Genomic DNA, 24,044 nt, shown 5'->3' with positions numbered 1-24,044 from the left:
CACATTCTTGTGTAACCCTTTCACTGCCACACCACGTCACTCCCAAATAAGAAAAACAGCTCAAAAATGTATTTTTGACTGTCGAAAACGAAATAAAATACTGCATTCCGCCTGCATTATGAATTTATGATGAGATAGTAACGAAATAGTAACGCACAGCCACTTGGACAAGTAACTGCAATCAGATTACTGGCTTTTAAAGATTAACGCGTTAGATTACTATTTTCGGGGAAAAGTAATCAGATTACAATAACGCGTTACTTAGTAACGCGTTACCGGCATCACTGCTTGACAGCCACTTAAAGATGCCCCCTTATGAGTAATTCATCGGGGGCCATACCCGAGATAAGTCGGGTTATCTCGCCATGCGTTGAGCGGCATACCCGAGATTTCTCGGATTTTGATCCTTTGATCTTTTTCCTTTGATCCCCGTTCTATACGGTCAGCCGGAGCCCTCTAGCTGTGCGTGACACATATGCCTACGTTGGAATTGCAATGACGATCGAATCTCACCAGGTGGCAGTATTGCCTACCTTTTGAACTCTGATAGTCTAGTTCAGACCGTGTCTGTCCTGATCTCTCTCTGTCCTGACTCGCTCTGAGGGGGAGGAGCTCTTGCAGAGCAATCGCTAGGAGATCTTCTCACCTCAAAACCTATAGTTTCCCATATACACAAGTAATTACATATAACGAGTAATCGCGATCGCCAATGGGATCATTGGAATTATTCTTTTTGGAGTACATTCTGGCTAAGGTAAGGTGCATTCTATGTCTATTTTACCGAACCTGAAACAAGCTTTTTGTAACGATCGCATGTTCGGGTTAAGACTAAATGAGCTAAATGACTAAATGTAAATGTAATTGATCCCTGTGGAATGTATATCGTTAGCGGCAAGAACTCAGACTGGGCGCACTCTGTCTTCAAGTCTCTCAGACACTGTGAAACCAACAACATTTTTATCAATACTATATCATCTTTCTAAAAGCAGAGAATGATCAACTGCATAGAACTTTTTTTTTATAGATCTATGAAAAGGACGGCACAAAATGTCCTTTGGTACCAAGCAGATATTATGTCATTTACAACTAATGTCATAGCTGAAGTAGTGCTATGTTTAAGCTCTAAAACCAGATTGATGCAGGGATTAATACAGAGTGCTTTGAGAGAAATGCCTTGAGATTGCTATTTACCAGATCAATTCCAGTATTGATCTTGGTGCATACCTGGACAGTAGCAACATGCACCCACAATGTTCCATGACCAGACCTATACCGATGCTGCCATTTCGGAAACCAAAACTCACCAACAGGTTCCCTCTGGTTCTGGTGCAGCACCTTGCTGTTACTTCCATCCATGTTGGCCATGTTGATGGTGTTGCCATCTGTCCAATAGAGTTTCCTGTGTGTGTGGGGGGGGGGGGGGGGGGCGGAGGCACGCGGTTAGCGATCCCATTAGGGCTAAAAATCCATCCTGAGGTTTACAACATACTCAATGAACGTCCTGTCGCTGCTAATGAGAGCTGAAGCCGAATGGACGCCCAATAGATTTACAGTTCATCTGATGCCCTTGTCATGATTCATTGGCGAGCACTTGACAAGGTCGGAATCATTCATTCTCTTCTCCTTGACAGGGGATTTTGTTTCTTTCATTTCTACACAGGTAAGGCATTTTAGTAAGCTCTCCTAATGATATACGTTTGGGAGCCGAGGGAATGATGGAGAGACCAGATGCTGTTGCTCTAATCTACTTACCCCTTGGCGGGGTGCACCACGAGGCACCGTGGTTTATCAATCCCGTGGATGATGGAGGTCTTCAGGGAGCCATCAAGGCGAGCCGCATTGATTTGCGACTCGTCGTTTTCAGAGCTGAGCCAGTATAAGTTCCTGGAGAGCCAGTCTAAAGCCAGACCGCGGCAGTTCAGTATGTCTGATGGGGGGAGATGGAGAGGATGGGGGGGGGGGGTGAGACACAGCAGAAAGACTGTCACTTCAAAAACAGGTTTAGAGTTGGTCAGCATTGGAAACCATCGGTCAGATGAGGCGGGGGGGAATAGATCGATACATTTTCAAAATAACCTGGTTGGTCCTGAGGTATGGACTGCATTTGAAATACACAGTAATTGTTAAGACATATGATAGAACATTGTAATAGATATACTTCGATGTACATCTATATAACTACATCCAAATCTAACGTGTAGTTGTAGAGTTCCCAATTACAGTTTTTGTTGTAGAATGTTGTACATCTTATTTTATTATGTTATTTTGATTTGTTAAATTACAATGATGCTTAATACATGCCATGATTTCATCAGCAATTGTAGCTACATATATTTTTTTTGTTTTGTTTTGATGATGTTTTTGGTTGATTTTTATTTGTTTGTACTACCGGGCAGTCCGGTAGAGTGTGAGATAGAGGAAGAACGGGAGACAGAGCGGGGGGAAGACATTCGGCAAAGGACGCCGGGTCCGGGAATCGAACCCGGGTCGGCCGATTCGCGACGCAGCGTGTTACATGGGTCGCCACTTGGGTGCCCTTTATTTATTTTATTTTGAGGACTCTTGCAAGAATAGCCTAGCTATAGATATATATAGTGTGATTTCCATGGCGGCTGGGTGGCGCAGCGGACATTGCGCTTGTCACAAACGCAAGAGACACCGGTATCGAATCCGGCTGTCAGCGTTGTATCCGGCTTGGGCCGGCCGACATACTGACTCAATTGGCAGAGTTAGCGGGAGGGAAGTCGATGGGTGGTAGTCTGGTCATTGTGAACAGCGACTCCTACAGGTCGGTTGGGGCGCCTGCACAGCAAAGACAGGAAAATGGCGGGTGCAGTGTGAGCCTCCTACACGTTACGCCTCGCCAATGAGAGTCCGCGCTGGCAGGTGAAAAGATGTGACTGGCTGCCTCCACATGTATCGGAGGGGACATGTGATGGGCTTCTATCCTCCCTACAACCGGCCAGTGGGGGGCACATGCGAGCAATGGTCAAGACAGGGGAGGGGAGAATTGGCACGGCTAAATTAGGATGGGAGAAAAATAGAAAAAGGAGGAGAAAAAAGTGGATACAAAAATATATACCGTAGTGTGATTTGTGGGGTGGTGGGGGAGTGGAAAGTCGGCTTTCCATCTCTGTTCATGAATTTCTCAAAATCATCAGCAGCTACAAACCAGTGTCTCCCTGCTTGCCAGTGTTTCCCTGCTTGCCAGTGTCTGACATGCTGCTGTGTGCTGTGCTGTTGTGTACGGTTTGTTTCACTGGCCTCTGCTCTACAGCTGAAGAAGCTGCTCTCCCTCATGGCCGGTACGTGACCAGACCAGATAAATTGATGCAGAGTGGATCTCGTTAAAAGCCAGATTCAAGGGCGGCCGGGTAGCACAGCGGACTAAGCGTCTGTCTACCACCGCAGAGACAGTGGGATTGAATCCAGCTGCGGTGCCTCCGGCTTGGTCGGCCGTCCATACTGACACAATTGGTAGTGTTAGCGGGTGGGAAGCCGGTGGGGTGGGTCCTGGTCGTTGTAAAACAACGGTCGGGGAGCCTGCACAGCGAGGGAAGGATCTGGGGGAGGTAGTGTGACCTTCCACATGTTACACTCCCCCAGTGAGAGTCCGCGCTGCCAGGTGAAAAGAAGCGGTGGGCTGGCTACACATGTGTCGGAGGAAGCATGCGATAGTCTCCGCCCTCCCAGACTGATGGTAGGGGGTAGACTCAGTGTGCAACGACCAGGAAGGGGAGTGGGAATTGGCATAACGACTAACATTGGGATGGGAGAAAAATGGAAAAAGGAGGGGGGAAAAGATAATAAAAAAAATAAAATTTATAAAAAGCCAGATTCAAGTCAAAGCGAGTTTTATAAACATTCTCTTCGTCAGAATGTTCTCAGAAGCGAGGTCAGGCAAGAAATACAAATCCTCTAAAGGCCTATATAGTACTAAATTGTAAAGCACTGCATTCAGTCAACCTACAAGATAAGAAGGGAGCAGCAAACTATTGCATTCTATTTTGGAAAGCATCCGTTTCAAAGTAAAACATAGCATGTTCAGAATATCTTCATTGAATGTCTTTGCAAGAGCGTGATGGCTTGGGAAACAATTCAAAAACTAAACAGAAAACCACTTTATGTTGCATCGTTTTATGAGCTGTGTATAGTGTATGTGTATAGTTCTTTGTTCTTTGTTTTTCTTGTGCACCCTGCAGGTAAAAAAAATAATAAAAAAAATGGTAACCACTGTAATCATATCCATCCAGAAAAAATCAGTTGTCACAAAACTCTCCCTGAAGCCCAAAGAGAGGAACTTCAATGCCTTGTACAACCATTCATCAAAAGGAAATGAGAGGAGCACTTCTGAAACATCAATTTGTCTTCTTCTTTCAAAGATACCATTTCATGCCAGACCATTTGGCAAAAACAGAGTGCTTTGTCAAAGCAATTTCAGACACACATAATTGGGCCGATTACATGCATCTTGATACCACATTTGACTCTAAAAATACATCTAAAAAACAAAATTAAAGTAAAAAGGCATCTAAAAAACTAAACTAAACAAAAAAATCTAAACAAGAAACAAAAAACAATTTTGGTTGATATATTATGCCATAATAGGGGTACTTTCACTTTTACATTTTCAACAAGTTGAAACAGGTATGTGAGGTCCTCTAAGGGCTTGTGTCCACCATAGGGGACGTTTTATGAGTTGTCAGCTCCTTTCTGTCATTAATTTCTATGCTGGAGAAGCGTCAGGCGCGCTCCTCTTCCCGGCGACGCGCCTCGCGTTTTATGAGCTCTGGGCGTTTTTGGTCGGAGCGCTCTCAGCTCATAACGTTGAAACTCGTTCAACTTTTTTGGAAAGGAGCGCGCTCATCAATGTAACTCATCGAGGAAGGGGCGGAGCCGCGGCTGGCGCGAGCTCTGGGGAGACCCAGAAAAAAAACTCTAAGCTTTTTTTTCTTCTTTTTTCAAAGCGGTCCGCCTTGAAAAAGAGGTTTTGAGTGGACACTGATAGCCTAAACATGTCTTTGATTTTTTGGGCTGAAAAAAGACACTCATATTATGCATTCTAGGAGCCACACCTCTCTGCTTCAATTCTGTTCTCAATGGGCTGTTTATGTGCCTGTAATGAACGAGCTGCTTTTATTGGTCAAATACAATAATTATCGTACATCTAGCAGTAGTGGTGTGCAGACCTGTACCGTCGAACGGAATTCAGATCCAACTTTCAGACCAGACTAAATATGACTCAAGATACAGCAATAGCATATAGCAATCATGTTGTTCAAAAAGACATTTACACATGAGCAGCCACTACATGTGCATTTTATCTAGATATGTGTTGGGAGTCGGGACAACCCCTCATTCTATCAAAACAATGCAAAACACACAAAATGGCCATTTTCACAATATGTCCCTTTTAAAGATCCTCTCCATAGTAGCCTACAGTATGTTAAACCCTTAACATATATTCTATATACATTTGTATGTATATTCTTGTATAAATATGTTTTTTTTTCTACCAAATTGTTCAATAAACTATTTTAAATGGCTTAGCAGCATCTCTACACCTTTACCCTCATTGAGAATGCAATGATCTAAACACATTTTGACGACGATGACACCAGGCGGTGTGCAACAGCGGCTAAAGTTGAGATGGCCAACTTGGAGCGCAACTGAAAACAGCGCTGCCCCTGCAAGCATTTATCTAAACGGAAAAGCAGTTTGTTGAGAGTAAGTTGATGCTAGCTATGTAGGCAATTAGCTTAGCAATAGCTCTGTACAATTACAATCCTATAGACATGTGTTGAAAACAGCTAAATTTACATTAATAAAGACATTATTTATTGCATGTGGTATTCAGAGAACCAAGGTTATAATGGTAACCTAAACTTGCCTCCACTGGCAGTTTAAACTAGCGCAATTCAGAGAACCACGGTTATTAATGTAACCCAAACTACCGACCGTTCACTTGAATTGTGTGACACGTCAATGAGTGGAAAAATGCGTGTTAACAGGAAATAAACTCGCTCTACATAGTTGAAGAAACATGAGTCGTAACTGAGAGGGTGTAGTTTGGTAGAAAATAGTTCCTACATGTCACAACAAGGTCTGTGGATTATCTTGAGTAACTGGGTCATGATTTCTGAAAAGAGACATTGGCATTTACGTTTTTCAAATGTATCTTTTTGGTGCTTTGAGTGCCATTCAGCTTCCATTGTATTGGAGTGACAGCTAGGGTGACCAGATGCAAAAAGTCCAAAAGCAGGACAACAGTAAGATTTTGGTGGGACAAAGTGGGACAGATAGATAATGTCATTTTTTGTATTAGAATAACTCGTCTTCACCGAATAGATAAAGGTTAAATCAAAATAAATACAAATTAAATACAGAATTATATCTCTCCACATTCATCTTGGCACTGGCAGCCAGCTTGTTACCACCTAACATCTGTTTTAAATATTCAAACTTGATCACTTGACAGGAATGTCTTGTGTTCGAGATTTTTTTTTTGCTTCGAAAAGAGGGACATCCTCCCAATATGTGGGACGCGGTCTCAAATGGTGGGACAGTACAACCAAAAGGGGGACACCTGGTCACCCTACTGACAGCAGATGCCACCAGAACTATAGGCGAATCACACCAAACCAATGTGGATGGATAGATAGCACTTGGATTAAGGGGACAATTTCGCTAGAAGCCCATACATGATCTGCATTCTACTAATGTCCCTGTGGACACCCAATTGTTTCAGTTGGGTCACTCACACTGTACGCCATCATCAATGGCATATATAATGATCAATAAATAATTGCATTTCGACTTGTATTCTTATTCTTTCCATCTACTTCATGCTACTACAGTAGTCAAGCACTGTGAATTGTTTTGATGTATGCAATAATGCTATATAAATAAACTTGCCTTGCCTTAAGAATTTAAATTGTCTAAATCTTTCAGGAATGGTTACATTGTGTCTATGTTTGTGCATGGGATACTATAGCTTGTCAATTTATGTTTAACATATTACAACATCTAACTGTCATTTAATAATTGTAACACAGTGAAGAAGAATTGAATGCACACAACTGAGAGATACATGTATAATTTATTAAATGTATATAGCGCTTTTCTAGACACTCAAAGTGCTCCCCACAATGTAGGGGGCGGAAATTGCCTCCTTCACCACCACTGGTAGCACCCAACCTTGGGATATGCAGGCCCAATGGCTGCCATACACTGGCACCAGGCACACATCACACTACACAATGGCTGAACGGCTCAGGAGACAGGGATTGATATCAGCCATCCATGTTTAACAACTATTAACATGTTAACAGACTGTGTCAGGGATGACAATGTAGAGTCCCTATTCTACAAAAATGCTTACGATCTAGAACTCTCACTCTCTTGTTGGGCAAAGGTACAGTATCAGACGTATGAGGCCTATTGAACCCAGCCCTTCTCAGTGAATACACACCACAGCTTGTCTTGGATGTATTATTATTAGGGCTGTTAGTTCATACTGGTAGTTCATACAAGCCATTATCGTCCTCTAAGCCAATCTGCATTTTAACATAGGCCTGGATTGTTTTTATTTCTGTTAGCGCCGCGGATATAAGAAAGAGGTCTTTAAAGCTGAGTCAATGTTGATGGTTTTGTTGAACATTTGTATTTCACAGGAGAGAAACTGTATTCAAAGATCAAAGAAAGCTATTAAGATAGTCTTTGAATCTAAATATACTTTCTTTGTGTTGATTCTACATTAATTCCATGATTTTACTCAAGTAAATATCTGTTACAAGCTTCTGTCTTAAGTAGAAAAATGCCATTTTTAATCTAGATTCATTACAGAAAATTGTGAGATAAATTAGTTAATTTGGTTTAATCTATTGGCAGCACTAATTATTATTATTATTATTATTATTATTATTATTATTATTATTATTATTATTATTATTATTATTATTATTATTATTATTATTATTATTATTATTATTATTATTATTATTATTATTATTATTATTATTATTATTGTTGTATTATTATGCACAGTATCTCACCTCCTGATATGACTGTCTCCAGGTGGGTTCCATTGATGAAGGCCCGTTTGATGGCCTGGGTCTTGACGTCGGCCCAGTAGATCCGCTCCTCCAGGGCATCATAGTCCACCACCGTGACGTCATCGATGTCTGGCACCGTCAGCGCCGTCATGACGTTCATGTAGGGGTTCTCTATGTCCACGCCGCGGATCTCTGACCTCCGCACGTAGAGAAGGAACCTCTTCAACGCTGGGGGAGAGGGTGTGAAGAAGATGAGTGTCAGAGGTATACAATAAATATATATATACTAGGGCTGACCTTCGAATTTTCTTTGGAATTCGAAGCTTCGAGGCCAATAATCATTAAAAAATTTATAAATAATTATATGTATTTATTTATAAAAAAAAATTATGTTGTGGGACTTGTACAACACTTTGTTCAACTTTGTCAATGCTGTAAAGTTTAAACCTTTTTAAATCTTAGACAAACGAAACACATATTTCATGAAATATTGTAAGCCGTCATTTGAGGCTTTATAAAAGCAGCACAATGAACACAAATCTGTCAGTGCCGAGTCCGACCTCGTCTTAAAAAACAAACAGCATTGCTTGTTGTAGTTAACAAAGAGAGGCAGAGTTGATTTTGAAAAAAATAAAAATGAAAAATTATAATAAAAAAATAAATAAAATATTTATATATTCAAATTTTATTTTCATATTCGAATCCCATTAAGTATTTAAGACAGCCCTAATATATACACACATATTACATATGTATGGGGGGGGGGGGGTGACAGTGGACCAGGAGGTAGAGCAGTCGTCTGGTAATCTGGAGGTTCCAGATGTCAAAGTGTCCTTGAGCAAGACACTTAACTCGTAATTGCTCCCGATGAGCAGGTTGGCACCTTGCACGGTTGGGTGAATGTGAGGAACAAACATGTATTGGATAAAAGTGCTATATAAATGCACGATTGACCATTTACATGTAGGCTACTGTATGTTTAGGTTCAATGTGAATTGTATCAAGATATATTCACATGCACATACACGCACGTTATTAAATGCAGCGTTTGTGGCTGCAATATATATACACATATATTCTTTGTTTGGCTTGGAGTTTAGTAACTATTGAGTTAATTTCTCCAGACCTCTCTTGGCAGAGCTTGAGGTGTGGCCAGCAATAGCAAACCCTCCCCCTATAACAAACTGCAATACCTAGACGGCAAGGCCTAGAGGGAGCTGTTTGACGGCATTACAGAGTCTACCTCTATGTAAAAGTAGAAAAACCCTGATAGTATCCTAATAATCCACCCTAAAACACAATGTACATTGTTCTATTCCAGTTGCCTTGGGACAGTTAAGTCAACAGTTAAGACAATATCTAAAAACTAGAGCTGTCAAAAATGTACTAATTAATCTCACAATTTTCTGCAATTAATCTAGATTCATCTAGATTAAAAATAGCCGAATAACCGAAGCTTGTAACAGATATTTAAGTAAAATCATGGAATTAATGTAAAATCAACACAAAGAAAGTATATTTAGATTCAAAGACTATTTTAATAGCTTTCTTTGAATACAGTTTTTCTCCTGTGAAATACAAATGTTCAACAAAACCATCAACATTGACTCAGCTAGACCTCTTTCTTATATCCGCGGCGCTAAGATTGAAGATTTTTCACTCCATAGATTAATCTAGATAAATGTATTTTAATGCTTTAAATAATTTAAATTAATCTCCAAAATGATAGCACTAAATTTGACAGCCCTACTAAAACATAAACAACTGTGTCTTTACATAAACAACTAAGCTTTTGTTTGAGCTATACATGTTTTATTTAAATGTGGGGCTTACAGCTCAGCATCAGAAAATACACCCTTATCCAAGTATAATGACCTGGGAGTTGTTCCACTATTCATGTCTATAGATCAGCTGCATGATTGATCTCTTGATGACATCATCTCTAGAGTCTTGTCTCTCTGGTATCCAGTTTAAGGAGAGGCGTGTTCATGTTCACAAATCGAAACTGAGCTGTAGTATTATAGAAACAACATGTGAATGATATTTTAGGGTGGATTTCCGCTTTAAAAAGGGCACTTCACCAAAGAACGATGATTTATGATTATTTTTTGCAGTTATGCTGGCTCTGATGATGTCCTCTTAATAACCCCGCCAAGCTTGAACTTTGGAAAGTGTATTGTAAAAAAAAAAAAAAGAGAAAAAAATCAGTGCTTTGGATGGAAGACTTTTTTTCTCAGAAAAACTAGCGAGTGTAGGGTTCAGATACATGTACAGTAGTTGAGTAAAACGTTGGAAATTTCCTTTGGAATGTTGTGGGGTAAAATATATACAATTCCCTAAAATAGAAATACAAAAATGGAAGTACAAGTAAACTTGTACTTAGGTACTATACAGTAATTGAGTGTACACATACTTAGTTTACATCTCACCATTGGTGAAGATTACTTTAATGTGATCCGAGTTGTTGAAGTGTTACCCCAACAATGGTATATACTAGGGATGTCCGATATTATCGGCCTATATTGGCATTAAAATGTAATATCGGAAATGATCTGTATCGGTTATCAATTTTTTATTTATTTTTTTTACATTTATTTAACCTTTATTTACCCAGGCAAGCAAGTAAGAACAAATTCTGATTTAATTTATTGTCAAAAGTAGGCATACTGTTGTGTTAATTCCACAACAAGAGATATGTAATGTTAATAACCTGAAATTATTCTGTTTTTTTGGGTCGGAAACCCTGCATATATTGGTATCGGTTGATATCGGTATCGGAAATTAAGAGTTGGACAATATCGGTATATCGGATATCGGTAAAAAAGCCAATATCGAACATCCCTAGTATATACTATATATCAGTTTAGTTATGTCTAGTGCCTTGCTCAAGGGAAATCCAGCACTGATGGTGGGCACTGTGTAGGCAGCCATACGTTGCCAGCTCAGAGCTGGAACACACCCTCTTGTTGGTGTCAGGCAGTGATGCCACAGATTACTTGTAAAAGTAATCTGATTACTGATTACTGATTACTCCTTTAAAAAGTAATCTAAGTTATTTTACTGATTACTTGATTATCAGAGTAACTTAGTTACTTTGAAAGTAACTAGGTTACGAAGTCGTCGTCGTTCCCCCAACAGTTTTTTTTAAACGCGTTATTGAAAGTGCATAAATTGTTTTTAACTTGTTTCTCTGCACATAACGTAAATTGTTAAACTAGTGCTTCAGCTTCTGTACCATCAAGTATTGGAGAATTATCCGACGTTTTTCCCAATATATTTATCATTATTATCCTTCATTATTATCATGTGTAACATTTATTGTATACATTTATTGCATGAGTTAATTATTATCTGGTGCCGCCTAGTGGACGCACTTTGGAGTACGTATTGCGACTTTGAGCAGGTAAGCTCTCTCTGCGCAGGCGCGTCGCGCTATTTAAGTGACACTCTCAGTCTAGACTGTAAGGTGAAAAGCCCTGTGGGCGAACTCGTGACTGGCCAACGGTACGTAGCATTATATGCGCCGTTAATATCCGCATTCTCTTTAATTCATATATCTAGTTATTAATTAATGCTGTCTGTTTTCTTTTCTTTGTATAGGTAAATAATCTGACTAAACGCTGACTACCACTGACTAACGTCTGACTAAATGCTGACTAACGTCTGACTAACGTCTGACTACTATTGACTAAACGCTGACTAGCATTGGAATGAACACTGACTAAATGCTAACTATCGTCTGACTGACGTCTGACTATAAACTGACTAATGTCAGACTGAATGAACATACAGACTAACTAAATGTCTGACTACACTAACCAGAACTGGTTGCTAAATGGCAACTTAACTATTTAACGAACTATCAACAGAGGCGACCTGGTTGAACATTACCAATACCACTTCGCCCTCTACTAACATTATCCACTAATGCTTGGATGTAAGCTACTACCAACTACCAAGCTACAAGCTAAACCCCTTGTTAATTGACCACCTGGTGATTATTGTAACAGAGGATAAGCTGGATGCTGGGCTTCAAGGTCCAAATAAACGAACATTCTTATAAAGTCCGAATTGTTTCTATGGTTCATGAAAAGTCATTTCGCCCACACCCTTCCAAGGGGGACATCTAGTTGACTCATTGACTGAGACTGCTAGATAATTGGACAATTATTTACCGAACGCGCCCGCGACGAGACGGGACGGACGGAACGCAGAAGGAGGTGCCGCGTGGGATACCCCTCAACGTCAAGGTGGAACCAGGACGGAGTGGATACACGCGACGGGGCACATTGGAGAGGACGCGGTCAGCTCAAGGGAAGTGAAAACGTTGATGTTGACTGCTTACTGGGTTGGAATCGCCGTATTCCGCCCACATGCTGGTTGCTTGAAGTGGTGGAGTCGCCGAACTCCATCCAATGTGAATGCTTAAACGCTAGCCATTAGCCAACCAATGCTAAATGCTGCTGGCCACCATTGCTAACCCTGTTAGCCAAAGACTGCTAACCCTGTTAGCCAAAGATTGCTAACACTGCTAGCTGCCAATGCTTAACGCTAGCCATTAGCCAACCAATGCTAAATGCTGCTAGCCACCATTGCTAACCCTGTTAGCCAAAGACTGCTAACCCTGTTAGCCAAAGATTGCTAACACTGCTAGCAGCCAATGCTTAACGCTAGCCATTAGCCAACCAATGCTAAATGCTGCTAGCCACCACTGCTAACCCTGTTAGCCAAAGACTGCTAACCCTGTTAGCCAAAGATTGCTAACACTGCTAGCTGCCAATGCTTAACGCTAGCCATTAGCCATCCTATGCTAAATACTGCTAGCCACCAATGCTAACGCTGTTAGCCAAAGACTGCTAACCCTGTTAGTCAAAGACTGCTAACCTTACTAGCCAAAGAATGCTAACACTGCTGGCCACCAATGCTAGCTAAAGAACATTATCATTGACACCCAATGCCTTGGCTGTGTTGAACCAAGCAACTACGTTGTTGCTCCAAACGCTGTGAACATTATCATTGACACCCATGCCTTGGCTGTGTTGAATCAAGCAACTACGTTGTTGCTCCAAACGCTGTGAACATTATCATTGACACCCTATGCCTTGGTGGTGTTGAACCAAGCAACTACATTGTTGCTCCAAACGCTGTGAACATTATCATTGACACCCAATGCCTTGGCTGTGTTGAACTAAGCAACCACATTGTTGCTCCAAACGCTGTGAACATTATCATTGACACCCATGCCTTGGCTGTGTTGAATCAAGCAACTACGTTGTTGCTCCAAACGCTGTGAACATTATCATTGACACCCTATGCCTTGGTGGTGTTGAACCAAGCAACTACATTGTTGCTCCAAATGCTGTGAACATTATCATTGACACCCAATGCCTTGGCTGTGTTGAACCAAGCAACTACGTTGTTGCTCCAAACGCTGTGAACATTATCATTGACACCCATGCCTTGGCGGTGTTGAACTAAGCAACTACGTTGTTGCTCCAAACGCTGTGAACATTATCATTGACACCCATGCCTTGGCTGTGTTGAACTGAGTAACTACGTTGTTGCTCCAAACGCTGTGAACATTATCATTGACACCCTATGCCTTGGTGGTGTTGAACCAAGCAACTACATTGTTGCTCCAAACGCTGTGAACATTATCATTGACACCCAATGCCTTGGCTGTGTTGAACTAAGCAACCACATTGTTGCTCCAAACGCTGTGAACATTATCATTGACACCCAATGCCTTGGCTGTGTTGAACTAAGCAACCACATTGTTGCTCCAAACGCTGTGAACATTATCATTGACACCCATGCCTTGGCTGTGTTGAATCAAGCAACTACGTTGTTGCTCCAAACGCTGTGAACATTATCATTGACACCCTATGCCTTGGATGTGTTGAATGGTGTAAATACGTTGTTGCTCCAGATGCCGTAAACTATACGATGAATGGATTAACCAAGGGCTGAAACGGTGCCCACAAACTCTATCCTATTTGCTCACCCTCATTGTGGCCATTACCAGGTTTCAAGTGAGTGAAGAAGCTACGTTGATCCACTATACGGTCCCAGCATTATCTCCTGCTTAGAGCAGTGTCATTGTAATTACTCTGCTACACGCCAACTGTACGAACTGTGCTTCTGACTGTTAACCTCATTGTTTATTACCGCCTGCGACCAGCGACTCAGCCGCAAGAAGAGCTCCAGTTGGGGCAACGGCTGACTGGGACAAGATGGAAGGTGTGGATGTGGAAGAGCTAAAGAAGAGGCGTACTGCGGCGCAAACTGCTTTCACAAGGAGAGCCAACCAAGTAGCTGACAATGTTGACACTGCATCGCTAGCGGAGCTAGTCAACGACAAGAAAGCTCTGCAAACAGAGTTTGCGAAGCTCGTTGACACGACTGGGGACTATATTGGAGCATTGGAGGAGGCCGACGGAACTGCGCATGCTACCGTGATGGCCGACGCCACAGCAAAGAAAGACGGAAGCAAGCAGAGGAAAGTGACACTAGAGAAGAAGATCTTCTCGGAGGTATGGTCCCGCTTCGTTCAACCAAAGTTAGGCCCCCTTGAAGCGGAGTTTAAGGAGGCCTTGGAAGAGGCAAAGAGGCTCTGCACCCAGTGGGCACCCCAAGACAAGAGAGCATTGGAGGGGAACAAATTGGAGAGAAGACTCAACGCCTTCGAACAAATGATGAGAGAGTGGAGATACCTTCTCCCGACTCCCAACATATCTGAATTAGAAAAGCGGTACAGGCACTTGGACGAGGAAAGAGCAGCACTGATGGACAAGTGGTCGACCCTTCTAGAACCTAGGGGAAAGGGTGACAATGGATGTGCCTATGAGGGTAAAGAGGATAGAAGGACACACAACATTGAAAGGGGCGGTGACGTAACCGGCCCACTTGATATTTCAAATGATGTTTCGCAACGCGTCGCGGAGGCCAAACCTTCCCCGTCCACCAACAGCACAGGTGAAGTCCTTCACATCCACTCGTCATCCCCACAGCTTGACAGTAGTCAAATAGAGGGCGCTTCCAAAGACTCTCCCTTACCTTTCGGGAGCCATGAGGGGGCCCCGAAAGAAACCCATCTCCAGCTTGGAACAGAGACCACAAGAAGTCGACCTCATGAGTATACAGACAGGAGTTCGCTCCCACGGGTAAGACAACCCGGCAGCGAACCCTATCTCTACCAGAGCGCTGACCTCGCTATCATGCCTCAGTTACGAGGTGACCACGCCACGCCATCAGGCGATGAGGGCGCGACGCGGGAAGGTCTCGCTCACCACAGAGCCTACCAGGGGGCCCGACCTAAGATAAAGCTTGCCGCCATCAATCTGCCCAGATTCTGTGGCGACAGAAGGACCTATTGGCGCTGGCGGGATAATTGGGAGGACCTCCAGGCTTTGGCCGAACCATCAGGATTGCCTGTATGCAAATTATATCACCTTCTTGACAGCGTAGAAGAGCCACTGAGAAAGAAACTCGGGCTGGATCGCTGCAGAACAGCGGACGACGTTTTCAGACTCCTGGACAACCGTTTTGGAGACAGGAGCACAACCGCAAGTCTGATCCTCAAAGGTCTGGAAGAAGTGCCCCCAGTACGGAGTAACCAGCCTAGGCCAATGATTGACCTGGTCCAGGCAGTGGAAACCGCACTGTACGACTTAAAGGACCTTGGGATGGAGGACGTGATCAAAAATCACCTAACTGTTGCCGCCATAGAAAGAAAACTGCCTATAGGCATGCGAGAGAAGTGGATCTCCTATGAGCGTGACCCCGCGAATGGCGTCACTCCCGCAAGTTACTTTGACAGACTCTTGTCATTTCTGAAAGGACAAGAAAGGATCCTCGAGAGGCTAGCACAGTTAGAGATCGGAGCCACCCACGCTGGCGAAAGACCAACCCAGCGTGAAAGGCTGAGCGACAGGGGAGGTGATAGACGGTCATTTACAAGAACGACAGCGAGCGAAGTAAGAAGAGAGCCCCAGAGGGACTCGTGCACCATGTGTGGAGAGGAAGCACATGGGAAAAGACTGTACTTCTGCCCGGCCTTCAAGAAGGCTAAACTACGAGAGAAACGAGCCCAGGTGAAGAAAGCTGGAGCTTGCTTTAAATGCCTCGCTTATCACGGGGCCAACGGCCCATGCGAGAAAAGATTCCTCTGTAAGAAAGATGAGTGTGTAAAGGGGGGCGGCCCTGTCAACCATCATTTTCTCCTCTGCTCCAAGACACAGAGCAGGAACGAAACAACCAATGAGCCCGGCGCTCGTAAAGGGCTCCGAGGCCTTACGGCTGAGCAGGAGAAGGTGGTCACAGAGTTAAAATTGTCAACGCTCCAAATGGAAGCATTCAAGAAAGCCTTCACGAACAGAGCGACCTCCCAAGTGTACGCCAGCAAGAGCCTGTTGGACAAGAGTGGCACAAAAGAATACCCAGTCCTCATGATGCTCATGGACGTCACGACAAGAGGAGGAGACTGTGTTGGAGCGCTGATGGACCTCGCCTCCGACACCAACTATATCACACACAGAGCCGCCAAGAGGCTCGGGCTGGCCGGCGAACCTATCACACTGGTCGTGTACGGTGTTGGGAAGATGGCAGTCAGAGTCGATACCAAGAGGTATGTGGTGGCAATTAAAGTATGGACCCCGAAGGGGACCTTGAGAGCCCACGAAATGCTCTGCTACGGCCTTGAGGACATCGCCAAGGTAGATAGAGTGGTGAACTCTGAGAGGCTAGAAAAGTTTTTCCCATGTGTCAAGCCAGGAGAATTGACCCGGCCTGATACAATTGATCTGCTCATTAGCACCCGGGAAGGTCGCCTGGCCCCACAAAGAATGGAGAGAGCCGGTGATCTGGTGCTATGGGACGGCCCACTGGGCAAAACTGTGAGCGGTGCGCATCCGGACCTCTTCGAAGAAGTAAAAATTACCACGCGTCATTCATTGACCCACTTCGCACGCTCCATGGGAACAACCATAAAGAGAAGATACGAAGACCTCACGGTAGACTTAACCAAGAGGAAAAGCATGAAAGAGGCAGTAACTGCCACAAGCAACAAGGAAGTCTTCGACTGGCTGAAATGGGACAGCATCGGAGCAGCCTGTGACCCCATCTGTGGGGGATGTCGCTGTGGTAACTGTCCTCCCGGAGGAAAGGAAATGACACTGGCTGACGAGCGGGAGCTAGAGATCATCAAGGCTGGCTTGACTTTCAAGGAGAAAGACTCGCACTGTGGGGACTCCCACTGGGATGCAAAGTACCCCTGGAAGGAACAACCAGCATCTCTCCCTAACAATCGCCGAGCTGTGGAGTCGACCTTCTTCAGGACAGAGAAACGCCTCGAGAAGGACCTTTCATGGAAAATAGCCTATACCAGGCAAATCCACGAAATGGTGGAGAGAGGAGCTGCCGTGAAACTAACTAGGTCTATGATGGACCAATGGAAAGGAGCAGTATGGTACGTGAGTCACTTGACCGCACCGAACCCACACTCCGTCACCACTCCAGTACGCATCGTCTGGGACAGTAGCCAAGAATACAGAGGTGTAAGCATGAACAATATCCTACTGAAAGGTCCTGATGTGCTGAACCAAATCCGTGCAGTACTCCTCAGGTTCCGAGAGGGAGAACATGCAGCCATCGGTGACATCAAAAAGATGTATAACTCAGTGTGGCTTGAAGAGGAGGAAGTTCATGTACACCGTTTTCTATGGAGAGACTCACCGCAAGACGAGATAGAGGATTACGCCGTCGTCAGGGTGAACATGGGAGACAAGCCGGCCGGATGCATCGCCCAAGTCGCTATGCGAGAGACCGCATACCTCCCTCGGTTCTCCCACCTGACGGAAGAAAGATCTGTCATCGTGGACAACAGCTACGTGGACGATCTCCTCGTATCACACAATGACTCTCACAGACTGGAAAAGATCCTTAAGGGGGTCGAAGTCATCTTGAAGGCAGGCGGCTTCCACCTCAAACCCTGGGTCCGATCTGGTCACAGTGGGAGGCATGACACCCTGGAGGCCAAGCCAGAGACACTAGTTCTACCGAACCAACTTAAGGAGGAAGATAACAAGGCTTTAGGAGTCGGCTACCGTGTTCAAGAAGATAAGCTCTTCGTAATGGCGTCCATCAACTTTTCCCGGAGAAGGCAAAAGATGAGGATGGAAGCAGATCTAGCCGAAGAAAATATCATAGAGAGGACGCCTAACCCTCTGACGCGCCGAGTTCTACTCAGCCAAATCGCAGGACTGTATGACCCGATTGGTCTCGCAACTCCACTCAAGCAGAAGGGAGTGATCCTAGTGAGAAGAGCATTCCAGGAGGCTGGAAAAATTACCAAGGACACTTGGGACCAGCCACTATCAGAGGAGCTCCGAGAGAAAGCAGTTGAGTTGTTCAAGGAATATGCTCGCCTGAGCCGCGTCACATTCCCAAGAAGTATCACGCCCGCCGGCTGGTTGGGCAAGCCATGGGGGATCACGTTCTCAGACGGGAGCTGTGATTCCTATGGCGCAGTACTGTATCTACGATGGGAGACGTCTGGGGGAGCAGTTGCCCGGCTAGTGGAGTCAAAAGCGAAACTGGCCCCTCTTGATCTTAGAGGTGATCCAGTAAAGGCGGAAATCTGCGGGGCGGTGTTCGCATCCCGTCTAAAGAAGTATGTGCTCAAACATGGAAGAATCAAAATCGAAAGGTGGTTCCACTTCGTCGACAGTCAGACGGTGCTGGGAGCCATCCAAAGAGAAAGCTATGGCTTTCAGACATTCTTCGCGAATCGGGTCGGAGAGATCCAGAAGGCTGGTCCCGTCACTGATTGGTGGTGGGTACCAGGAGAACGCAATATTGCTGACCTGGTCACAAGAGGCCACTGCTCCCCAGAGCTACTCGGAGAGAATTCTGCGTGGCAGTGCGGCCCTGACTTCCTCGCCTACCCCGAAGAGGAATGGCCAATGAAATCAGCCTCAGAAGTTTCTACCGCTGCGAGAGACGCAGTAAGCAGGCTTCAAAGAAAGGCCTTCACAGTTGCTATCACAAGAGCGCAAGCAAAGACAATGCTTCCCCTTGCCAGCTCAGAGGAAGGGAAGAAACCTGCCACAAAAGAAGAATCAGATATCATTATCTCGCCAAACAGAAGCCCTGACAAACTTTGGGGCGGGGCTCTCGTAGGCCAGATAAACCCAAGGAGATACAGTTCTCTCAAGACACTCTGCAACGTCGTCGGCTTCATCCGAAGGGCACTGAAGTTCTGGGTGACAGTAAAAACCTGAAAGGCCCAAACGACGAAAGCTCGTTCGCCAACCCACACATTGTTAAAGTGGGAGGCATTAACTGTGAATGAACTGCAAAGCGCCTTCAGAGAACTATGCCTGGCCGCCCAGGAAGGCGCAGAATTCCCTGTGACCACACTAGACAGACTTGTGGTCCACAAAGAGGAGGACTCCAAACTTTTGCTGTGCCATGGCAGAGTTCAAGCCATGGCCAAAGAATGGCCTGGGGTGCCTTTACTTCCCTACAGGGAATGGGTGAGCATCCTCCTGGCAGAGGAAGCTCACAGGGCAAACCATGAGGGCATTGCAGGAACCCTCTTGCGCATGAGAGATAAAGCCTGGGTCGTGCAGGGGCCAAGAGTAGCCCGAAGCACAATTGACCTGTGTATACACTGCCGAAAGAACAAGGCGAAAATGTGCCGTCAAATCATGAGCGAACTCCCCCCGGAGCGCACAGAACCGGCCGCACCATTCGAGTATACAGTACCACGTTGGACCTCTTTGGTCCCTACAGGATCAAAGACTCAGTGAAAAAGAGAACAAGTAAGAAAGCCTGGGGCGTAGTTTTCTGCTGCATGGCATCCAGAGCAATACATGCCGACATAGTGGAAGACCTCTCGACTGAAGGTTTCCTAAAAACATTCCAACGCTTCACTGCTTTGAGAGGTCATCCTAAGAAGCTCTGGTCCGATAAAGGGACTAATTTCGTGGGAGCAAAGCCAGCGCTGGAAGAACTGTATAAGTTCCTAGCAAATATCGACAATAACAAAATACAGAAGAAAGCCGCAGAGTCTGGTACAGATTGGACTTGGGTGTTCCACCCCGCTGACTCTCCTCATAGGAATGGTGCGGCTGAAGCAGCTGTGCGAGTATTGAAAAGAGCACTAAGCAGCATAGGCAAAGAAGGGAGCCTCACGGCCCTGGAGTTCCAAACCCTCCTATACCTTGCTGCCAATCTATCAAATGAGAGGCCTATTGGCGCCAATGTCCAGCTTCGGGATGGCACCATTGAGGTCATCACCCCCAACACTCTCCTACTGGGACGTGCAAGGCCCCGTGGAGACCCCGGAGGTTTCGAGTCCGCTAGCTACCCCTTCGTCCGTCTGAGGGCAATCCAGATTGAAGTGGACAGGTTCTGGAAACGATGGAGCCAACTGGCGGGACCAGAACTCTTCGTCCGAAAAAAGTGGCACACTCCCGCTAGGAATGTCACTGAAGGGGACCTGGTCTGGCTTGCGGACCAGAACGCACTCAGAGGCCAGTTTCGACTGGGCCGAGTGATAAAGACTCACCCTGACCCAAAGGGTGTCATCAGGGACGTGGAAGTAAGGACTTGCCATAGCCTTCCCGTTACCGCCGGTCATCCCAAGCGTGATCGTCACGTCGGGGTGTGCCCCACCACCGTCCTCCACAGGGACGTCAGGAGGTTGGTGGTACTTCTACCTTTCGAGGAACAATGACCAAAAAAGGGCGTCTAGAGTCGCTTTGTTTCTGGCACAAAGAAGGACGCCGAAAGTCGCCTGTTTCTGGCGCAAAGGACGTCGAAAGTCGCCTGTTTCTGGCACAAAGAAGGACGCCGAAAGTCGCCTGTTTCTGGCGCAAAGGACGTCGAAAGTCGCCTGTTTCTGGCACAAAGAAGGACGTCGGAAGACGCCTGTTTCTGGCGCAAAGGACGTCGAAAGTCGCCTGTTTCTGGCAGGATTGAGAACGTGAAGAATCACCCGATGCCGGTGGTACCTGAGTAGTTTTCGCGGGAGCCACTTGTGCCACCACCGTGAATGTGGCATAGTTTAATTCTTCGTACCCCTGTGAAGGAATAATAATATAGACCGGGATCACTTATATAGTTTGAATAGTTTTAGGAGCCTGACGTTCAGAAAACTAAGTGGGAGGTGGAGAATTATCCGACGTTTTTCCCAATATATTTATCATTATTATCCTTCATTATTATCATGTGTAACATTTATTGTATACATTTATTGCATGAGTTAATTATTATCTGGTGCCGCCTAGTGGACGCACTTTGGAGTACGTATTGCGACTTTGAGCAGGTAAGCTCTCTCTGCGCAGGCGCGTCGCGCTATTTAAGTGACACTCTCAGTCTAGACTGTAAGGTGAAAAGCCCTGTGGGCGAACTCGTGACTGGCCAACGGTACGTAGCATTATATGCGCCGATAATATCCGCATTTTCTTTAATTCATATATCTAGTTATTAATTAATGCTGTCTGTTTTCCTTTCTTTGTATAGGTAAATAATCTGACTAAACGCTGACTACCACTGACTAACGTCTGACTAAATGCTGACTAACGTCTGACTAACGTCTGACTACTATTGACTAAACGCTGACTAGCATTGGAATGAACACTGACTAAATGCTAACTATCGTCTGACTGACGTCTGACTATAAACTGACTAATGTCAGACTGAATGAACATACAGACTAACTAAATGTCTGACTACACTAACCAGAACTGGTTGCTAAATGGCAACTTAACTATTTAACGAACTATCAACAGAACATTACCAATACCACTTCGCCCTCTACTAACCTTATCCACTAATGCTTGGATGTAAGCTACTACCAACTACCAAGCTACAAGCTAAACCCCTTGTTAATTGACCACCTGGTGATTATTGTAACAGAGGATAAGCTGGATGCTGGGCTTCAAGGTCCAAATAAACGAACATTCTTATAAAGTCCGAATTGTTTCTATGGTTCATGAAAAGTCATTTCGCCCACACCCTTCCAAGGGGGACATCTAGTTGACTCATTGACTGAGACTGCTAGATAATTGGACAAGTATGGTAAAGCAACAGTCTATGATGCTCACAGCATTAGAGCAGCCAGCCAGTGGTTTTACAAAACCAGTGTATCACATCTAACAAATGCAGGCTGAACTATTCAATTATATCAACTGTAACTATTAAATTGTTTTTATAAATGTCTCTCTATAAACATACAATCAGTCTCTCTTTAACATGTAAATTAACTGTAAATCTGGCAAATAAGAGCTTTTGCTCTGCCACCATCAAATATACATTAATCAAAAGGGAAAGAAACAATCTCTCTCTTTTGCTGTTGGACATCCGAGTCCTCCTGTACCTAGTCGAAGCGTCGGCTAGTGTTGTGATTCCAGATGCTTTCAATGCAATTGGATGTGCTGTTTTTAGCGGTAGACAGTATTTTGTTTCCTCCGCATATGAACGTGAAGTAGTGATTGAGGCTACGTTTAGACGAGCGTTTTGGGATGGAAGTCTGAACAGAAACCGCAATCACTTTTAATTTTGCGTTTAGACAACCGTTTTGGGGTAGAATTCTAACGACGGAGCCCTGCTGTCACACGATTGGCGCATATGTCACATGACGTGCTGTGAAGACCCGCCCTACTCTGCCTCTGATTCGCAGACTGTGGATGGGGAATGTGATTGTACCAAAGCAGAGTCACTCACAGACAGAGGGACCAGTCACGCCGCGGGACACATTCTTGTGTAACCCTTTCACTGCCACACGACGTCACACCCAAATAAGAAAAACAGCTCAAAATGTATTTTTGACTGTCGAAAACGAAATAAAATACTGCATTCCGCCTGCATTATGAATTTATGATGAGATAGTAACGAAATAGTAACGCACAGCCACTTGGACAAGTAACTGCAATCAGATTACTGGCTTTTAAAGATTAACGCGTTAGATTACTATTTCCGGGGAAAAGTAATCAGATTACAATAACGCGTTACTTAGTAACGCGTTACTGGCATCACTGGTGTCAGGAATCAAAACCAGCAACCATCTTGTTATTAGCCAGCCTGTCTACCTTTAGGTCAACCTGTCTGCAAAAATATAGCAATCGTATATAGACCACATTCAAATATGCATGGTTGGTACTTCTACTGAAATGGCTGACCTTTATCACATATATGGTAAATGGACTGTATTTATAGAGCACATGTTAATCTGTTGACTCCCAAAAGCGCTTTACAATGCCTCCCACTCACTCACACACTGGTGGCGAAGGTAGCCATGCAAGGAGCCTGTTTGTCGGAGCAGTTAGGGGTGAAGTGCCTTGCTCAAGGACATTTCGACATGAAGTCAGGGGGAGCCGGGAACCGAACCGGGAACCTTCAGATTACCAGACGACCGCTCTACCTCCTGAGCCACTGCCACACCATACCAGATACACAGGTAATTATATATTTAAAGCACACATGCATGGGAGTGGATACGGACCAGCTAGCCTATAGCTGTTGGCCAAAAACACCTCTCCTGGAGTTTTAAGCTAGGCTAGTGGTCCGTATCCACTTCCATTATTTTGTGCTAAGCTAGGCTAGTGTGCAGCTGGATAGCTTTCTTCTGAACGCACAGATAGGAAATTGGTATCTATCTATCTAAGCACATTTCCCATAATATTAGCACGGTGCTCTAATAACTTGATGCAAATACTGATGCGCATCACTTAAATGTCACTCGATGGCAATTGTTATATAAAATAATGCAGATATAATGGGTTAGTTCTTTGAGTTGTGACTGCATGGTTTCCTATTTTCTCGGCTTAGATAACAAGATGAATATAAAACAAGAAGAAGATGTGGATCCCTCACAGAAGCAGGCTTGTTTGTTGGGGGAAAGCTTCATCAGGTGTGGACAGGTGCATGAGGCTGTGCGGTTGTAATTGATGAGACACAGGTGTGAACAGGGACCACGTCCATCAT

The 24,044-nt window shown here is 44.5% G+C and overlaps 1 protein-coding gene across 1 annotated transcript in view; it reads right to left on the bottom strand.

Annotated features, from left to right (window-relative positions):
* Positions 1 to 24,044, bottom strand: part of lrp1bb (low density lipoprotein receptor-related protein 1Bb) — a gene marked incomplete at its 5' end in the record, with an annotated part of 1,188,884 nt that overhangs the window by 419,311 nt on the left and 745,529 nt on the right. Inside the window, 4 exon segments of the mRNA XM_084314368.1 lie at positions 1,309 to 1,399; positions 1,753 to 1,927; positions 8,055 to 8,282; positions 23,934 to 24,044. The exon segment at positions 23,934 to 24,044 is cut by the window's right edge and continues 21 nt beyond it. Coding sequence (XP_084170494.1) covers positions 1,309 to 1,399; positions 1,753 to 1,927; positions 8,055 to 8,282; positions 23,934 to 24,044 — 605 coding nt within the window.

Source organism: Notolepis coatsorum (genome assembly GCF_963971535.1).
Source record: "Notolepis coatsorum genome assembly, chromosome: 5".
Taxonomy (NCBI): Eukaryota; Metazoa; Chordata; class Actinopteri; order Aulopiformes; family Paralepididae; genus Notolepis; species Notolepis coatsorum.
The sequence above is the reverse complement of the archived record's forward strand: the minus strand, read 5'-3'. Positions and strand labels throughout refer to the sequence as shown.